The sequence below is a fragment of the Ursus arctos genome, unplaced genomic scaffold, assembly GCF_023065955.2.
Source record: "Ursus arctos isolate Adak ecotype North America unplaced genomic scaffold, UrsArc2.0 scaffold_24, whole genome shotgun sequence".
NCBI lineage: Eukaryota > Metazoa > Chordata > Mammalia > Carnivora > Ursidae > Ursus > Ursus arctos.
Genome location: NW_026622919.1, coordinates 6134724 through 6153555, shown reverse-complemented (window position 1 = coordinate 6153555; position 18832 = coordinate 6134724). Strand labels below are relative to the sequence as shown.

The following is an 18832-nucleotide window of genomic DNA, read 5'->3' as shown; positions in this document are numbered from 1 at the left end:
GCTCTATTCCCTGTGCCTACAAGGTCTAGGTCACACATCACCTTCCTGAGAAGCCCTGAGAAAGAATTGGGCCGAAGGGCTTCAGCATCCAGGGCTCCACAACGCAGAGCGGCCAAAGCGGTACATTTGGGTGAACAAAGGGTCCTGGGGCTCGTGGATGCCCCTAGCGCTCCCCCTCCACCTGGCTGGCAAAAAGTCTTAGGGCATTATTACTCTGAAATTTCTAGCCAGAGGTGGCCCACTCAGGGCTGGGGAGCAGAGGGTGCCAGGCTCACCCGGCTTTTTGGAAAAGACCAGAAGATAGTTTCAAAGGACTCATGCCGGGGTGCAGGTAACTGATGCCGGCGTTCCAGAAGGGGTGTCCCTTGGTTGAGGAGGCTGGGCTGCGCCCCCTCGCCAAGTGCAAGGGTGTCTGGAGGTTCTTCTGCCTCGACATTTCCCCACATGGGCGCCCTCCCGACTCCCCTGGGTTCCCAAGCGCCCTAAAGGAACTCCTTGAAGCAACCTTAACCCTACAGCACCCTTCAGAGGGCGGATCCCCTCCAGCTAGAGCCTTAAAGCCCTAAGCGCGTCGCGCAGGCGCGCCGAGCTCAGCCACAACCCCGCCTCTTGCTTGCCACGACCCGTCCCTTCCGCCCTCTGGGGCGGGGCTAAGCGCGGCTTCCGCCGGAAACCTGGAATCGAGGCGAAAATCAAGTTCCTGAGTCGCTGTGGTGCCGCTCCCTCCTTCTCGTGTCCCGGATCCAAATTTAGGTTTTCACGCTCAACTCTAACAAGGCCCTGAGACCCCACGCCACCCTCCACATTCCAATTTCGGCAGCAAATTACTGCAGAACCTGAAGCCAGGGAAGGAACCTGTTTCCGGCCTCACCTCCCACGCTCTCCTGCCCTTCCCCGGGCCGCCTCTGCCGCCCTGACCATGGCCCAGAAGCCGAAGGTAGACCCCCACGTCGGGCGCCTGGGATACCTGCAGGCACTGGTCACTGAATTCCAGGAGACGGAGAGCCAAGGTGAGAGCGGCAGGGTGGGGGGCAGGGGACGGGGCAGGGGTCCGGCCGTGACAGCCGCCCCGGACCTGGCTCCAGCGCCACTTTTCCGCCGCAGACGCCAAGGAGCAAGTACTGGCCAACCTCGCCAACTTCGCCTATGATCCCAGTAACTACCCGTATCTGCGGCAGCTGCAGGTCCTCGATTTATTCCTAGATTCCCTGTCGGAGGAGAATGAAACCCTGGTGGAGTTTGCAATTGGTAAGGATGGGGCAGGTCTCCCAGTTACCTGTTTGACTTGGTGAAGTAAGTGATTTTAAGGTCAGTCACTGGGAAAGGGATCTTTTAGGCAGTCCCTCTGTTGAGAAGGCAGATCTTCCCGATGTCTGTGCCAGCCCTGTCTGTGCCACCTCTTTGGTTCACACATTGTCCCGGGTCACAGCCAGTTTGAGTCGGTTCTGGAACTAATGCGCAGGACTCCCTCTGCATGTCTGCCTTTCCTCCTACTGAGAGATGAGATCATAAATGAGGGAATGGATTGAAGCCACTTGGAGGGAAAAAAAATTATAGAATGCTGGTTTTATTTTTTAAAAGTTTTAAAGATTTTATTTGAGAGAGATAGCACGAGTTGGGGGAGCTGGAGCCCCAAGTGAGGCTCTGCATGTCAGGCTCTATGCTGGGTGTGGAGCCTGCTTGAGATTCTTGACACCCCCTTCATGTGCTCTGTCTCTTTAAAAAAAAAAAAAAAGTTGCATGCTGTACCGACTGAGCCAGCCAGGCACCCCCATGAGCTTTGTATTTTAGAACAGTTTTAGAAAAATTGCGAGGATAATACAGAGAGTCCCCATATGTGCCATGCCCAGTTTCTCTATTATTAACCACTTACATTAGTATGGTACATTTATTAGAATTAATAAGCCCAATATATTTTTTTAAGATTTTGGGGCGCCTGGGTGGCACAGCGGTTAAGCGTCTGCCTTCGGCTCAGGGCGTGATCCCAGCGTTATGGGATCGAGCCCCACATCAGGCTCCTCTGCTATGAGCCTGCTTCTTCATCTCCCACTCCCCCTGCTGTGTTCCTTCTCTCGCTGGCTGTCTCTATCTCTGTTGAATAAATAAATAAAATCTTTAAAAAAAAAAGATTTTATTTATTTATTAGAATGAGAGAGAGAGAGAGCACAAGCAGGGGGAGCGGCAGAGGGAGAGGGAGAAGTAGGCTCCCCGCTGAGCAGGGAGCCCAATGCTGGGCTTGAGCCCAGGACCCTGAGATCATGACCTGAGCAGACATTTAACCAGCTGAACTACCCAGGTTCTTTGATACATTATTATTAAAAGTCCACACTTGATTCATTTCCTTAGTTTTTTCCTAATACCGTTTTACTATTCCAGGATCCCATCCAGGATACTATATTACTTTTAGTTGTCACATCTTGGGCTTCTCTGGACTATGCCAGTTTCTTAGACTTACTCTTTTTTGGATGACATTGGTGGTTTCAAGGAGTACTGGTCAGGTATTTTGTAGACTGTCCCTTAACTGGGATTTGTCTGATGCCTTTTTCTTGTTGTGGGTTTTAGCGGGAGGACTGCCACAGAAGTAAGTGCAGTTTCACCACATCATGTCATGGAGTCGTGCTGTCAGCATGACATCTCACTGTTGATCATGGCCTCGATCACCCGGCTGAGGTGGTTGGTGTTGGTCAGGTTCTCCACTGTCAAGTTATTCTGTCTTCCTCTTTCCATATTGTATTCTCTGGAAGGAAGGCACTACATAAATTATCTCTCTCTCTCTCTCTTTTTTTAAAGATTTTATTTATTTGAAAGAAAGAGAATAAGAGAGAGAGAGCATGAGAGGGGGAAGGATCAGAGGGAGAAGCAGACTCCCTGCTGAGCAGGGAGCCTGGTGTGGCAATGGATCCTGGGACTCCAGGATCGTGACCTGAGCCAAAGGCAGTCGTTTAACCAATTGAGCCACCCAGGCGCCCATAAATTATTTCTTTTAACCATTAGTAGTCTCTTTTCATGACGCTAATTGTTGAAGGATCCAGACCAGTTCTGCAGAATTTCCCACCTTCCTAATTTTTTCCTGATTGTCCGGTTGCCTCTTTCTGGTGTCATTTAGCTTGTTTCTCTTTCTCCTTTATTTCCTGGAACCTAAGTTAGATTGAAGGCCTTGATAGAATGAACTAACACCGTTTTTTTTTTTTTTTTTGGCACCGAATACATCAGGTAGGTGTGTTGTAAAATTTTGAAAGACCATCCAGGCAGGGGCATCTGGGTGGTTCAGTCAGTTATGTGGCTGCCTTCGCTCGGGTCATGATCCCAGGGTCCTGCTCAGTGGGGAGTCTGCTTCTCCCTCTTCCTCTGCCACTCCCCCAGTTCATGTGCTCACACACTCTCTATCTCAGATAAATAAATAAAATCTTAAAAAAAAACAAAAACAAGACTATCCAGGCTGGCCTCTACTATTTGGGGTGGCTGGGGCATCCCTCCTCTTCACACCACAATAGATCTCACCCATGTGTGTGGACATGCTGGGTGTATTCATGCCTGCCCTGTGGCCGCTCCTTGGACTTAGGAGTGTACACACAGCAGTGGGGTTGCACACATCAACAGCAGAGTTCACCCGTGGGAGTCAGGACCCAGAAATGAGGCCCATGCAGCTGTGCGAGCAGGTTCCGGGCCTGCAGCTCCAGGTATGGGAGAAAGGAGGATGGGCTCTGGTGGGCTCCCTGGACTCTTCATCCTGTGGAGAGGGCCAGACTGAGGCCCTCTGGAAGATCATTATGCTAAATAAATATCCTAAACCATCGGTCACTTCAAGATTTTCCTCTGTGTAAGTCCTCCATCCCCTCCCTCTGCTCCCCAGCTTCTGCCATCTGAGTGGTGACAGTGGCCCATGGGAAGCATAACCTCCACCTAGGAGTGACAGAGCTCCTCCAACTCAAACTTTGGACTGGAGAAAACTTGTATAAAAGGAGCAGTCCAGGGGCGCCTGGGTGACTCAGTCGTTAAGCGTCTGCCTTTGGCTCAGGTCATGATCCCAGCGTTCTGGGATCGAGCCCCACATTGGGCTCCCTGCTCAACGGGAAACCTGCTTCTCCCTCTCCCACTCCCCCTGCTCGTGTTCCCTCTCTCGCTGCCTCTCTCTCTGTCAAATAAATAAATAAAATCTTTAAATAAAAAAAAAAAAGCAGTCCCCCACAAAAGGTTTTTGCAGGATCAGGAAGTAACTTGCTCAGGGCAAGAGCACTCTAAGACTCTGGTCGGCTGAGCTGGAGACTTGGGCCTGGCCTGGGTTCTTGTTCTCCTGGGCAGCTTCCCAGAGTGGGTGACCCAGCCCCGGACCCAGAGCCCGCGGTCCCAGCTTCTCCTCTTCCTAGCTGATTCTTGTGGACAAGATCTGTCTGTCCCTTCTCTGAGACTCCTCTCCTCACCTGTGCTTGCCCTACGTCGCAGGCCTGTTGTAGGGAGCAGAAGTGGGTGTATGCGTGGCTGTGTCTCCATGAAGGTACTTGGCCTGGTTGGTCACTTTCTTAGTATCCTTATCACCAGTTTTCCTTTTTCCCTGCCACTTTTCCTCATTTTCTCTTCCTCTCCTTCCACCAGCACAAGGTTCCTGATCCCCAGTGTCGTCGCTTTCTCAGCATTGAATCCCTCCATGGGATTGTCTGCAGAGTAAATTTCTCTTGTATTTATTGTGCATGACTTACCAGGAGGGTTCCAGTCGTACTTAGATGCATATTTTGTTACTGCTGTCATTCCCTTTTCTCTTCATGTCACCAGCCCTGAATGGGAAGCACTGGCAGGTGCTTATTTGGCTAACAGGCTCCATGCTGTGCTTTGTAGCTTCAGCTCTTTCATCTCTGGTGGCAATCCTGAAATTGTATCTCCAGACGGCAGAGCTCAGCTTCGCTTATCTCTGGGGAAGGCCAGGGAAGGGCCCAGAAGGTGCAGAGTACTGGCCAGGACTCGGTGCTGTAGCTCTGAGTGGGATTGGTTCTGGAGTAAGGGCAGAGAGGAGAGCTGGCTTAGATTACCTCGGGCTCGCATAACCAAAACCAGCGTCTGTTGGTTGGCAAGGAGCCTAGCGAGTTTGATAAGAGCTGGGCTTTAGGGTCAGGCAGGTCTGGGTTCAAGTCCTCGCTCTCCCGGGCATGTGATTTCCTTTCTCCGTCATCTGTCAGGTGGGGCAGCGTCAGTACCTGCCTCACAGAATTGTTGAGAGAATTAAATGAGACAAAGTGTCTGCAGCTGCTGGATCCCCTAGGCCTCCCCCCAAGGGACTGGTGTTCGGGCCCTTTTGAGGATAAACAGTTCCCTCATCTCCCAAAGAGGTGAGGTGGGATGACATTCTGTCCTTCAAGAGAACCACCCACATGCTTTAGGGATTCTTTCCTTTTGGAAAAACATCATTGGCTGATAGGAAAAATATGAAGGTCGATCAGTAGCCTCCCATCAAGTGTCCGGGTAGCATTCGGTGAAGGGAGCCAGCTCTAATGTGTGCACGGGCGCCGCAGTTACAGAGCTGGTGCTCTGGGGCTTAGAAGGACTTGTAGGAATAGCTAGCGTTTATAGACCACCCTCTGTGTGCCAGGTACTGGGTTTTGTGCTTTGTCGCCTTTGACTCTGAGACACACTAAATGTTAGGTGTGCTCAGAACCTCCATTTTCCATAAGGAGTCTGAGGCGTAGGAAGGATGAGCAGGTTGGCCAAAGGTTTAAAGAGTGCCAGCCTGGGAGGGAAAACCAAGGCTGTCAGATTCTAGAAGAGAACAGAGGAGTTCCCTATTCTTAGGATTGTGGACTGTGAGAGCTTGAAAGGCACTGCAAACCCTTCATTTCACTGATGAGGAGACTGAGGCATAGACCACCCCCCTCAGCTGGTTAGTGGTGGGTCAGGGTCAGAATGCAGGCTTCCGTCTGTGGGTCTAGCAGCCCAGCACGATCGCAGGCGTCCTTCCGGGTGGTGCTGATGCTTTCAGCTGAGATAAGACCTCTCCTGTCAGGCGGCTCCGCCTGCGCGGAGGGCTGAAAGCTGCAGTGGTGAGCCCCTGTGCCTGACTGTTGACTTTCTGTGGGGGGCCATCTTCCTGTGACCCCTCAGACACCCCTGCAGCCTTCAAGAAGAATCTGGTTACGGTGATTGCTGGTAACACACAGGGCTTTTTGAGTCTTTGTACTTTCCCCTTTCTTGTCCTTTGCTTTTGTGGATTTGTCCATTTAGAACAATTGTAGAGCTATTTTACTTACCCTTTGGTTGTCGTCCTGTAAGGGCTCTGAATGTGTCATCAGCCACAAGGCCAGTAGTACTAAGCTGTCTTTACGTGTGAGGAAACAACTCCTCAGTGAGGTTAGGTCCGTTGCCTGAGGCTCCCACTGTTAGTGATGACTGGAGCCAGGCATTTACCCATTCTTCCTGGATCCAAATTCTGTGCCCAGGGGCCCTAGTTGGCAGAGCCAAGGCTCAAACTCCAGAGTGTTGTCTTTTCTTGTTCTTTCTTTCCACTACACCTTGCATTTCCGCACTATCCTTGAGATGCTTCTGGTGGGAAGTCATCCCTGCTCCTAATGGTGGTGCTCACCATCCAGGCCACATTTGGCATCTAAGGGAGACTGCCACTGGAAGGCCGTACTGGTTGGCCCTTGTTGAGGGTGGAGGATGGGAGTGGGAGAGTTATGGAGGGCCAGATATAAAGCCAGGATCTCAGTAAATACCCAAATGAGTGAAAGAATTTGGGGCTCTTGCGCCAAATAAAAACCCAGACAGCCTTTGGCATTGATTTGGGAATGTTTGCCCAAAACACCATGGGTTGACTCTCAGGTGTTCTGTATGCAGCCTCTGCACACCTGCGCCATTCTAGATGCTGTATGGAGATTGAACGGAACCAGGAGAGAATTACCTGCCTCCATGAAAACTGGTTGAATCCTAGAATGTCACTGAATACTTGGCAGTTTTGTTACTAAAGCAGGGTTCAAGTAGGTGGCCTCCCTGAATTCATGTTAAATTGTTTTCCTGTGTTCTATTTCCTGCAATATATGTAGTTGCCACCAGATGGTGGTGGTGCTCAGAAAAAGGCTGGTAGATAAATCCTCAGCTGTCTCTGGAAAACAATATTTAATACAATTGAAGATAGACACACTCTCTGACCCAGCAGTTACATTCATAGGGTTAGGGGGCATGCACATCCAGACACGTGCAAAAATGTCACTACCAGCATTATCTGTAGCAGTCCCAAACTTGAAACAGTCAGTAATATAATGGATACTGACGTGGGATGTTAATATTCCTTACTTAGCAAGGTAAATAGACAATCTGTAGCTACATGCAGTAATTTTACTAACATAACCTTAAGCAAACGATGTTAGACACATGGTATATACACTGTAACTCTGTTTACATAAAGTCCAAAAATAGGCAGAAGTGAATTATAGTATTAATATAGTAGGGATATATATATATTGTAAAAAAATTTTTTTAAGATGTTATTTATTTATTTGAGTCAGAGCGTGAACAGGGGGAGAAGCAGAGGGAAAGGGACAAGCAGACTGAGCACAGAGCCCAACACAGGGCTCAGTCCCATGATCCCAAGATCATGACTTGAGCTGAAATCAAGTGAGTCAGATGCTCAACCAACTGAGCCACCCAGCTGCCCCTAAAATTATTTTTTATTAAAAATTTAAAAGTTCCCGCTTGTTAATTAGAAATTATTAAATCTTTAAAAAATATTTGTTTATTTGAGAGAGAGAGAGAACACTAGAGAAAGAGAGCAAGCATGAGTGGGGGGCAGAGGGAGAGGGAGAGGCAGACTCCCCACTGAGCAGGGAGCCTGATGCAGGACTCTATCCCAAGACCCCGGGATCATGACCTGAGCCGAAGGCAGATGCTTAACTGAGCCACCCCCCACCCCGAGGAATTCCTTTTTAAGGAGAAAGATGTCTAACCCCTGGATGTCTATTCCCTGGAGCCTAACTCATCAGTGAGAGAAGGAGGTACAGGGAAGCCCCAGAGTATGGAGGTTGGAGCAAGGGCTCTGTGGTGGGCAGATCTAGTTAGAATCCCAGTACTGCCACTGAGGACCCAGGTGACTGGTAAAAGTGATTCAGTTTCTCTAAGCCTCAGTTTCTTCATCAGTAAAATGGGGAGAGAATTAAATAATGTGATTAAACACCGTCCCCCTCCCAGCACACAGTAGATGTGGACCAACCATGCCCCTGTTTATAGCCCCAGAGGCTGGCACAGCGCCCATACCTGCAACCCACAGATGCAGAAGAGGGCTGACGCGTACAGGTAGAGTTTAGCAAAGAGAATGCAAATGCCCACTTAAGCAGCAACAAGGTCAGGAACTAAAATAATGGCAGCAATCCAAAAGCCCCAAATGTCCCTTTCCGATCCAGTTCTCTTTCCTATCAGAGGTGGACACCTTCCTGACTTATAATAATTTAATAATTTCTGGGGTGCCTGGGTGGCTCAGTTGGTAGAGCATACAACTCTTGATCTTGGGGTCGTCAGTTCGAGCCCCGCGTTGGGCATAGAGTTTACTTTAAAAAAAAGAAGAAAAAAGAAAAAATTCCTCAGCTATCCATCTGTGGCAGGATTCCCCTTATAGAAAGGAGGTGATGTCAGTGTTCTCACCTCACTGCTCCCTTCCACAGTAGCTGGGCAGGGCAGCCAGCCTCTGCCTTTCCTCCCAGACTTGCAGAGACCAGTTCCCCTTCCTCTGATTTCTGGGCGCAAGCACACCTTGTCTGTGTGTGTATGTGTTAATTTATGTGGATACATGATTAATTCACATGGTACAGAATTCAGAAGAGAATGTGGTGAATGGTAACTCCCTCTGCAGCCCTTTCTGGAAGCAACCATTGTTGCTAGTTTCTTTTATATCCTCCCAGAGATATTTTCAGAATTTACAGACAAATCTGTATTTTGTTTTTTTATTTTTTTGTTTTTTTGCAGGTTCTGCATGTGTGGAGAATATGTATATTCTGCTTTTATTTTTTTAACTTAGCATCATGTCTTGGTGCACCTGCAGTATCAGCCCACAAAGAGTTGCCTTATTCTTTGCAAATGCTGCATGCCATTCCCTGGCACCCAGGGACCGGTGTTCAGCCACCCTTAGGGGTGGACATTCAGGTTGTTTCCATGTGCTGTCCCAAGCAGTGCTGCTATGGATAACCTTATTCGTATGCCGTTTCTCCCCTGGAAGGGTATACCAGTAGCATAAGTTCCCAGAAGTGAAATATAGGTCAGAAGTATGAAAAACCATGTTTTCTCTTCTTTTTGATTTAATTTGATGTTTGTTATGATGGGAAACATTCATGATTCAAGTCAAAACTGTATACAAGGTATTTTGAGAGAAGTCTCTCTTCCATCTCTATCCCTTTCACCCTGTTCCCCTCCTTTTTATACATAGTGGTAACTATACACTGTTCTACCCCTCAACCCTTAAATTTCAGGAAGAGCGGGTTTTCAAGATGCTAAAGTAAAACCCAAGAACAAATAGTCCCAAATGAAGATTTTTATCTGGTACAGGGCCGCAGCCAGCCCAGCGCCCCGGGGCGGCTGAGTCATCAGATGGAGTAGTCTTGGGCCGCTGTCTCCTAGGGCTTGCCCAGCCCCCAGCTGCTGGCTAAGCACTTACGGGCATGACCTCATTTAATCCCCAGAACAATCCTTAGACCCTCCTGTCTCAGCAGCAATGCCCTACTTGCTATGTGACCTGAGGTCACCTGCGTAACCTCTCTGAGCCTCCAGCGTTCTCATCCACGGTTGTAGTTGGGGTTTTCTCTTTTGCCTCTCCTGGGGATTTCTTTGGTTCCTTGTGCCTAGAAGGGCCCTGCTTTTGCCCCTTGTTCTCTTTGTGTCTTGTCTGGTTTGTCTAAAACGTGTTCATCAGCCAGTCAGAACTTGTTCTCCTTTCTGTTTGGTAACCGTGGTTTAAGATGGCACACCATCAACATATGGAGAAGTGCACATATCTTGTGTCAATTTGACGTTTTTTTCCCCTTGAACTTTTTAAGTTTTTATTTATTTATTTTTATTTTGTATTTTTTTAAAGATTTTATTTATTTATTGGACAGAGAGACAGCTAGTGAGAGAGGGAACACAAGCAGGGGGAGTGGGAGAGGAAGAAGCAGGCTCCCAGCAGAGCAGGGAGCCCGATGCGGGGCTCGATCCCAGAACGCCGGGATCACGCCCTGAGCTGAAGGCAGACGCGTAACAACTGAGTCACCCAGGCGCCCCTAAGTTTTTATTTAAATTCCAGTTAGTTAACATTCAGTGAAATATTAGTTTCAGGTATATGATACAGTGATTCAAGACTTCCATACAACACCCAGTGTAGTTTGATGGATTTTTAAATTCATTAAGGTATATGTACACCTATGTAACCGGCACTAAAATCAAGATAGTGTTTCCATCTCCCCCAGAAAAGTCCCTCACACCATCTCCCAGTCAGTGTCTTCTACCCTCAGGTAACCACTATTCTAACCCATGGGTTTTGCCTGTTTTGTTGTTGTTTTAAGATTTTATTTTGGTGGGTGATGGAGCATGGAGCCTGCTTAAGATTCTCTCTCCCTCTGTGGCCCTCCCCACCTCGTGCTCTTACGCCTGCTCTCTCAAAAAAAAAAAAAAAAAAAATTAAGTCATCCGCACGCCCATTGTGGGGCTTGAACTCGCGACCCCAGATCAGGTTTGCTTGCTCCACCAACTGAGCCAGCCCGGCGTCCCTGTTTTCAGGGGCTTCGTCTTAGTGGAATCACACAGGATGGACTCCTGTGTCTGGTTTCTTTCACTCAGTGTTTTCGAGATTCACGCATATTGTTACAGTGTCGTGAGCTCACATCTTCGTATGAATATGCCGCAGTTGGTTCATCGGTTCACCTGGTGATGAAGATTTGTTTCTAGTGGAGAGCCTTGATGGATAAAGCTGTTACGAATGTTCATACGCAAGGGTTCTTGTGGACATAGGTCCTCCTTTCTCTTGGATTCAGGTAGAAGTGTAATTGCTGAGTCATAGGGTAGGTGTATGTTCAACGTCGGCGTGTGAGGCTCCTGGCCACCGGCGTGTGAGAATTCCAGCACCCCCACCTCCCACCAGCCCTTAGTCTCGGCCGCGTGTTTTGTTTCAGCTGTTACAGGAGGTGTGTGCAGCCACCCGGTGGGGGTTTGGATTTTCATTTCTCTGAGAAGTAGTGACGAGCACACTGTCATGCGTCGCTCTTCTTGAGCAGAGTTTATTCAGGTCCTACTCATTTTTACATTGTGTTCATCTTTTCTCGATAGGCAGTAATATATATTCTGGAAGGAGTCCTCTTTCAGATATGTAATTTATTAATATTTTCTCCTTTTATCCTTTTACTTTTTTTAATGGTGTCATTTGGTGAGTTTTACTTTCTAAATGAAATTTAGCTTTTAAAAAGAAATCCTTTTCTAGGGCAGCCGGGTGGCTCAGTCGGTTAAGCGGCCGGCTCTTGATTTCGGCTCAGGTCATGATCTCAGGGTCCTGGGATCGAGCCCCGGGTCCGGCTCCAGGCTCAGGGGAGTCTGCTTGAGGTTCTCTCCTTTTCTCTCCCTCTGCCCCTACTGCTCATGCACATGTGCGTGCTTTCTCTCTCTCTCTCAAATAAGTGAGTCTTTAAAAAAATCCCTTTCCTGCTTATAAAAATTACATTTTCTACCCTGTTTCCTCTCCACAGAAAACACAAAACAAACAGGACATTTCTGTGGCGGTAAACTTGGAAAATAAAGGAAATAAAAGTGACTCCTGATCCCGCTGCCCAGAGATAAGCATTGTTAACCTGTTGCTGTGTCTGCAGCTTGTCTTTCGTTAACGTGTCTGTCCATTTATTGAGCATCTGCTATATCCCAGGCTGAGGCGGCTAAATGAGACAAGACAATCCCCCTCTGCTGGGAGTGGTTTAGTGGGGCAGCCTTTAGTAAACCTGACAGATAGCTCAGGCGTGAAGAGGAGACACAAAGGAGATGAGGGGAGAGCGCTGGGGAGAGGGGTGGTGAGGGTGGTCGTGGAAGGCTCTCAGAAGAGCTGACATCTTGCCGAACTCGTTCATTGCAGTTTTATCCTACATACAATTTGGTGACGTTTTTCCCTACTTAACTTATGTTGCAGGCATTTTCCCATATTAAATACTCTTTGAAAACGTGATTTTTTAAGAATTGTATCATTTGCCATCATACGACATACCCAACTGGGTCCAACCGGTTTGCTCTTGCTGGGCATTATTTAGGAAGCTTCCAGTTGTTGCGTTCCTCTTTTCCTGTAGCCCTCCTTCGTTCTTCAGGGCAGGCTCACGGAAGTAGACTCGGGGGAGAGCTCAGGTAGCTGTGGCCTCAGCTTCTCATGGGTCTCCTGGATCCATTTTGGGTGCTTCCGTTCAGACTCGTTGCCCGCTGAAGCCCTTCTCTTTGCAAGCGCTCACTCTTGTTTTCCGCTCTGAGGATCGCTGCCAGCAGGTGGAGGAGAATGCCCTGTGGTTGGGCCCCAGGCAGTGGCAAGCTCGGACAGGCATAAGATCCATCCTTGGAGACTTCCTAGGTCTACAATTGGGGAGCAGATGGGGCCAGCTGTCCTGAGACCTCCTCCTGCCTTCACCCTCCAGCAGATCCCATCTGACTATCCCCCAGCCTGGGTGGCGGTGTCCCGCCCAGGCTCATCTCTGTGTGATGATGACTCACTGGCCAAGGGTGACTCAGACTTCATCTTATCATACTTTACAGCAGAGATAAATCCCATCCCCTGCCCCCAGTCAGTTAATCTACAGTGTGGGTAGGAGGCTGGTTCACTGCTGAAATTCAGAAGAGATGGTGTGGATGTGTCCGGGAAGCCAGAGGCCTGCCAGAGCATTCCCACTTGTCCCTTGACTGTGGCATAAGGCTTCCCATCTTCTGGGACTTTGGACGACTTACTCAACAGCCTCTGTTTCCACTAAAATCGGGGTGATAGTAACACTTCATGGGGTTCAGTTATGTTCCCAGCATGTGGCCAGTGAGCATCCACAGTTGCAGGTGCCTGGGATACTGAGGTAAACCAGAGAGCAGGGCCTTGCCTTACGGTGTCCAGTGACAGGGACGGACAGCAAGTACGGAAGGCAGTCAGCAGGATGCCCCAGAATGTGCTGAGGGCTCCACGGAGGTGAACAGCTGTGAGGTAGTATCAGCAGGTCAGGCCTTTGTGTGTCCCATAGGGAGGACAGAGTGCCTTGTCTCCCTTGCCTTGTGATTCCAGGAGTGCTCCTCAGCTCCTTCCTTCCCTCAGGGGTGCTCTGAGTCACAGCTCGGATCCCAGAACTGCAGAAGTCCATGGTAGGCAACATCTCAGGGAGCCGATGGTGCAGGCCCCGGCCCTCTGCAGTTCAGCCCTTTTCCGCAGCTCACCACTGTACAGCCCTTCTAACAAGTAGCTGTGGAACGCCTCTTGCACCAAGGACCTGGTGGGAATAAGATGGCCATGGTCTTGACCTCCAGGCACCTGCCTTCTAGTGGGGCTTGGCAGCTCGTGAGGAAGAAGACAAACCTGCCAGGTGGTTTCTCAGGGTTCTAAGCATATGAAGAAAGTAGCATGCAGGGATGAGGGGAGTGTCCTAGACATGGAGAGAGTCGGGAGTGGGGTGGTATTCCAGGGGAACCTTACTGGTGTGGGAGCCGTGAAGTGTTGGTTACCAGCAAAAGGGAGGCAGCATGTGATAATCTGGGGCCAGAAGGTCACAGGGACAGGCTGAGGCTGCAAGTGACAGGGAGAAAGAGAAGGACCAGACCAGGTGGCACAGGGCCATGAAGACCTCAGAGGGGAATTTGGATTTTAGCACAGGGAGAAGTCCCTAGAGGCCGAATGGATTAAACTTTTAAAGACATTTCCCTATAGCAGGACTTAAACTGACCCAGGTACTGTGAGGGAGGGGGCGGCAGTGCCGAACCCCAGCAGACTCCTATCCCTGGAAGAGGCATGTCCCTGCCAGCCCCCAACTGTCCCCCCTTGCTCTAGCCTCTTAATAAATTACACTGCATCCATAAGGTAGTGCACTGCACAGCCGTTAAATGATGCCATTGTTGTACAATCCATTGCTGAATGAAAAAAGCTGGCTTACAAAACAGGAAAGTATCACATTTTTATTAAATGTTTATATGTATTCACGTATTTTGAAGTTGAGGAAGGAAAAGCAAATGTTAGATGGTAGAATTAAAGTGATTTATAATTTGGCTTCTAGTATTTTTAACAGCTTTTATGAAATAATTGATATATAATAAGCTGTACATCTTTAAAGGATACAGTTTGATAAGTTTTGGCATGTGTGAAATCATCACCTTACCCACGTTAATTAATTAATTAATTTATTTATTTATTTATTTATTTAGATTTTATTCATTCGTTTGACAGAGCCAGTGAGAGAGGGAACACAAGCGGGGGAGTGGGAAGGGGAAAAGCAGGCTTCTCGCTGAGCGCCAGATGCAGGGCTCAATCCCGGGACCCCAGGATCACGACCCGAGTCGAAGGCAGACACTTAACTGACTGAGCCACCTAGGCACCCCTGTTTTTTAATTCTGTAAAGTGATGTATCATGGGTTTTATTTTTTGTTTGTGTGTGTGTGTGTGTGTGTGTCTTTTTTTTTTTTTGCTTTAAAAAAAAAAGGGGGAAAGCATAATGACATTGAACTGGCTGTTCCAAGGAGGAAAGGGATTGGTACCCACTTCTTGAAAGCTAGGCTGTGGCAGGCAGGCAGGCCTTCAGGAGCCTTGAAGGGATGGATACCAGAATGGACTTTGGATGTCTTATCCCTGGGACAAAGTGGGCAGAGAGGAGCTGGGAGGGCAGGTGGGAGGATGCACAGGCCTGGGGCATCCAGTCTCCCCTTGTTCTTCCCCAGGAGGCCTCTGTAACCTGTGCCCAGACAGGGCCAACAAGGAGCACATCCTGCAGACGGGGGGCATCCCACTCATCATCAACTGCCTGTCCAGTCCCAACGAGGAGACCGTGCTATCTGCTGTCACCACGATCATGTACCTGAGCTCACCGGGCTCTGGCTCCCACCCTGAGCTGACTGCTATGCCCGTGGTCCAGTGCATGCTGCGCTTCTCTCTCTCGGCCAACACACGGCTCCGGAACCTGGCCCAGATCTTCCTGGAAGACTTCTGTTCCCCAAGCCAGGTGGCAGAAGCCCGCACCTGGCAGGCTCACTCTGCCCTGGGTATCCCACTGCCAAGGACTGAGGCCCCACAGCAGCCGTGATCCAGGGAGACCTCATAGCCATGATACCTTGACTGCTAGAGATGAGGCCACAATCCTAGTTGGGGCTCAGGGAGCAGGAGCAGCCTGGCTCCCACTGAGCATGTTCTCCCCAAAAGGTGCCCTCTCAGCTATTTTAAAGGTGAGTTTTCTCAGCGTGACAGGTATTTACACTATGGTGAGAGGCATTGAGAGAGGAGGCCGGACTTTGAGACACGTGGAGGAGAGCAAAGGCAATGCCATTTCCATAGGTTGGCACTCAACCAGCTGGAGGTCAAGCTCCTGCCTCCTGCCCCCACCCCCACACCCCACTGCCAGGCTCTCAACCTCATGGGAGAAGCAGCTGGGACCGTGGATTCAGAGGCTTTACAGAAGGGGCTTTTCCTGAGGAGCAGCTGGGCCTGGGATTAGAATTGCTTGTGCTTGAGGAACAGAAATGAGAAGCCAGCTCGGGGCTCTGGGAAGGTGTCATGCCCACTCCAGGGTGACGGAGGCTAGGGACCTGCACTGCAAGCTCTCCAGGTGGGTACTGGCTATGGTTGACCCCAACCTGGAGAACTCTGTGGCCCAGGATCAACGGTTTATCCACACAGTCTATCTGCCAGACACCATAGGGTTTCAAAGATGAAGATGTCTATACTTTTTAAATTTATTTTAGAGAAAGAGTGGGCGAGAATAGGGGGAAGAGCAGAGGGAGAGGGACAATCAGACTCTGAACCCAGCACAGAGCCTGATGCAGGGGCCCTATCCCACAACCCCGAAATCACGACCAGAGCCAAAACCAAGAGCTGGACGCCCAAGCAACCAAGCCACCCCAGGGCTCCTACTCTTTAGTGATGCAGCCCATTGACTGTTAAGGTAGCCATCAGGCAGTAAGACCACAGTTCTGAGGGTGAGGACACGTCAGAATACAGGCAAAAACCCTTGAAGCTGTGTACTCTTCTTCCCTCAGAGCTCCATGGCCTCAGCCTGAAAGTCCTGGTCCTCCTCCTCTGCCGTCAGGGTTGGGTCAGTGAGGGGAGGCCCTTCCCCGGAAGTCTTAGACTCAGAAGGGCTTCAGAAATGCAAGAGTGGTGCTCAAGGGGGACAGAGGACCAAATACTAACAGAAGTGTGTGGCTTGGAGTCCACAGTGTACGTCGGTCAGCACAGGGGAAATTGTATGGACCCCCATGGAAAGTTGGGGTTCAGGAGCAATGGGGAGCTTCCTACACTCCCTCAAGGTTGACCTCTAACGTGGTCAAGGAAAGGCAGATGCGGGAGAGATGGTGTCTGTGGTTATGGAGGTGGGGCAGGTTCTGGAGCCACTGGACTAAGGACATGAGGAGGGAGGAGAAAGCCTTCTATCAGCCTTTCTCCAGCTGCCCCTCCTAGGGCTCCTGTCCCTTTACTTTCCCAAATAAAAGGCCTTTAAAGAGTGGTGAGCAAAAGTGTTTTATTAGAAAGGTTCCTGAGTGATTTTCCCACCATGTTTCCTTGCCAGCCATCTTGTTGAGTTGCAGGTGGCTGGCTTGTGAGGATGGAGGTCACTGTGTCTCCCTGCTCCGCGGTGCGGGGGGCCACCGCCATGGCACTGCCCTGTCATTGAGCTCTACTGCAGTTCCCTGCTGGTCTGCCTACCCTTCCTTCAGCGACTATCCACTGTTCTGGCCCCCCGCTTGCTTTCTATGATCTCCCTCCAGTTGTCACTCCAGGACAGCAGCCGTCTCCTTGTTGGGGGTAGGGCTAGGTGCTGGTTGTGGCAGCAGGTGAACAAGATGTGCTCCCAGCTTGGGGTCTCCTCTTGGCCTGGGACAGGACACGGGAGAAAGGCAGTGAGATGCAGTCGTAATCTGGTTATTTTACTCCCTCTCCCTAATCCCAGCAGGCCAGATGCCTGGAAGGTTGTCAGAAAAACAGGTCTAACCTCGAATGGTGTCCTTGTCATCAATGAGCAGGTCCCCCAAGACCACCGTCTTGTCCCTCGTCAGGATAATGCGTTCCACAAACTGGGGCCCCAGGTGATTCTCCACCCAGCGGTACTGTGGTGAGGACACAGGTCTGTCAGTAGGGCCAGTGAGTAAATAGGTGGGAGTGGGGTCTCCAGCCTTTGAGAGATGCTGCTGCCCTCCCCCCCACCACACTCCCTGCGTTTCAGTTCTGCTGGTGTATTTTAAACATCAGAACTTAGGAAGCTGTTTGCTACGAAGTACTGGGGTAACCGCACCTTCTCACCCACACAGTGTTCATAGTTCAGCAGAGGGCTGGAGCAGATGAAGACCTCTGTGCTGTGTGGAAGGGGCACGGGTTAGTTAGTTTGGTACCCTCCCTTACTCCACCGCCCCTCCCTCTCTGCCCTTCCTCACTCCTGCATGTTGTTCATCTCCTGCATGGCTTCCAAGGCTCCAGGGATAGGCTCCAAGTCTAGGAAAAAGCCTGGGGCTTCATACACACTGGCCACTTTGTCCTGAAAGATACCGTGTTCTTTGTCCCAGCTTCTGCCTCCAGCAGATCTAGCCCCAGGGAGGACTCTCAAGATTCGTGGGGGGCTCATCCCCAAATCAGAGCCACAGGAAGAGGATTTTGCATAGGGAAAATATTCTTCCAGACTTTCTCGTCCAGGGTGAACAATGGATTCTGAAGTGAGGGTTTTGTTAAACAGATAGGGGGTGTCTCTGGAAATGGAGTAGAGGCAGTCTTGCCCGAGGGGAGGGCTCCCATTCCTAGGTGCCCTGTGGGGTCGCGCTCCCTGCTTCCGGGGATACTGTGGGGCCGGGGCTCCCTGCTTCCTGAGACACGGTGGGGTCGAGGCACCTGGCTCCGCGGCTCTCTGTGGGGTGGGGGCTCCCGCTCCCGGGGACATTGTGTGGTCCGGGCACCTAGCTTCCGGGGACACTGTGGGGTCGGGGCTTCTGATCCTGGCGACAATGTGGGGTCGGGGTTCCCGCTCCCGGGGACATTGTGGGTCGGGGCACTTGGCTCCCCGGCTCCCTGCGGGTAGGGATGCCCGGCTCCCGGGCGCCGTGTAGGGTTGGGGCTCGTGCTCCCGGGGTCACCGTGGGGTCGGGGCTCCCCACTCGCGCACCCCCTCCCCCACCCGCTGCGCTCCCGCTTTCTCCCTGCCTACCTCCAGGTCCGGCCGCAGGGCTCGGTACTGCTCGCGGGCGAGAAAGCCGCGGCGCTCTTCCAGCGCCACGTGCGGTTCCCCGGGGAAGCGGCGGCGGAAGCCCCGCAGGAGGCCCCCCTCGAAGTCGGCCAGCACGCCGTCCATGTCCACCAGCACCCGCACGGGCCGCACGCGCCGCGCCGCCATCGCAGCCGCCATTGCGGCGCACTCCAGGCGGGGACCACGGGCTGGGGGTAGGTGGGTGGGCGCCCGGCCCGCGACTTCCGGAGGCGCGGGGTGGGCGGGCGCACCGGCGCTCATTTGCATGGGGCGCCCGGGGACCCGGCTCTGTGGGTGCGCGGGGCCTTCCCCAGGCGGCGGCGCGGGGCGGCCTGAGAGCGCGCCCGCGTGCACGTCCGCCGCCCCCCACGCCGCAGGGAACGACCTCAAATCCTGCGAAGGTCTCGGGGCTCCTTCAACTTTGTGGGGCTGGCGCCACCCCTAGAATCCCGACCTCGCGTCCC

The 18832-nt window shown here is 51.0% G+C and overlaps 2 protein-coding genes across 4 annotated transcripts; one reads left to right on the top strand and one right to left on the bottom strand.

Annotated features, from left to right (window-relative positions):
* The first annotated feature begins 652 nt into the window (after nt 1-652).
* On the top strand, nt 653-16640 carry ARMC7 (armadillo repeat containing 7). Of its 3 annotated transcripts, none has more exons than XM_026484177.4 (3): nt 653-1010; nt 1105-1248; nt 14866-16640. In XM_026484177.4, the coding sequence occupies exons 1-3, from the start codon at nt 920-922 to the stop codon at nt 15225-15227; spliced, it is 597 nt and encodes a 198-aa protein (XP_026339962.3). In that variant the 5' UTR covers nt 653-919; the 3' UTR covers nt 15228-16640. The 3 variants fall into 3 exon arrangements, with proteins under 3 accessions (XP_026339962.3, XP_026339963.1, XP_026339964.1); XM_026484178.4 differs by having other exon boundaries at nt 672-1010; nt 11682-16640; XM_026484179.3 differs by having other exon boundaries at nt 672-1010; nt 1105-1184; nt 14866-15006.
* On the bottom strand, nt 15766-18721 carry NT5C (5', 3'-nucleotidase, cytosolic). Its single transcript, XM_026484176.4, has 5 exons — nt 18330-18721; nt 17569-17669; nt 17430-17490; nt 17130-17244; nt 15766-17011 (listed from the first exon to the last, which is right to left on the bottom strand). Exons 1-5 carry the CDS (start codon nt 18633-18635, stop codon nt 16851-16853), a joined length of 744 nt encoding a protein of 247 aa, XP_026339961.4. The 5' UTR covers nt 18636-18721; the 3' UTR covers nt 15766-16850.
* Between the last annotated feature and the right edge of the window lie 111 nt (nt 18722-18832).

Bases quoted from the DNA above. Each gene is read 5' to 3' on its own strand.
- ARMC7 (XM_026484177.4), top strand. From the start codon at position 920: ATGGCCCAGAAGCCGAAGGTAGACCCCCACGTCGGGCGCCTGGGATAC. The intron at 1,011-1,104 runs GTGAGAGCGGCA...TTTCCGCCGCAG, and splicing joins CCAGGAGACGGAGAGCCAAG to ACGCCAAGGAGCAAGTACTG. The intron at 1,249-14,865 runs GTAAGGATGGGG...GTTCTTCCCCAG, and splicing joins CCTGGTGGAGTTTGCAATTG to GAGGCCTCTGTAACCTGTGC.
- NT5C (XM_026484176.4), bottom strand. From the start codon at position 18,635: ATGCAAATGAGCGCCGGTGCGCCCGCCCACCCCGCGCCTCCGGAAGTC. The intron at 17,491-17,568 runs GTGAGGAAGGGC...CCTTCCACACAG, and splicing joins GAGATGAACAACATGCAGGA to CACAGAGGTCTTCATCTGCT. The intron at 17,245-17,429 runs GTGCGGTTACCC...TCCTCACCACAG, and splicing joins AACACTGTGTGGGTGAGAAG to TACCGCTGGGTGGAGAATCA.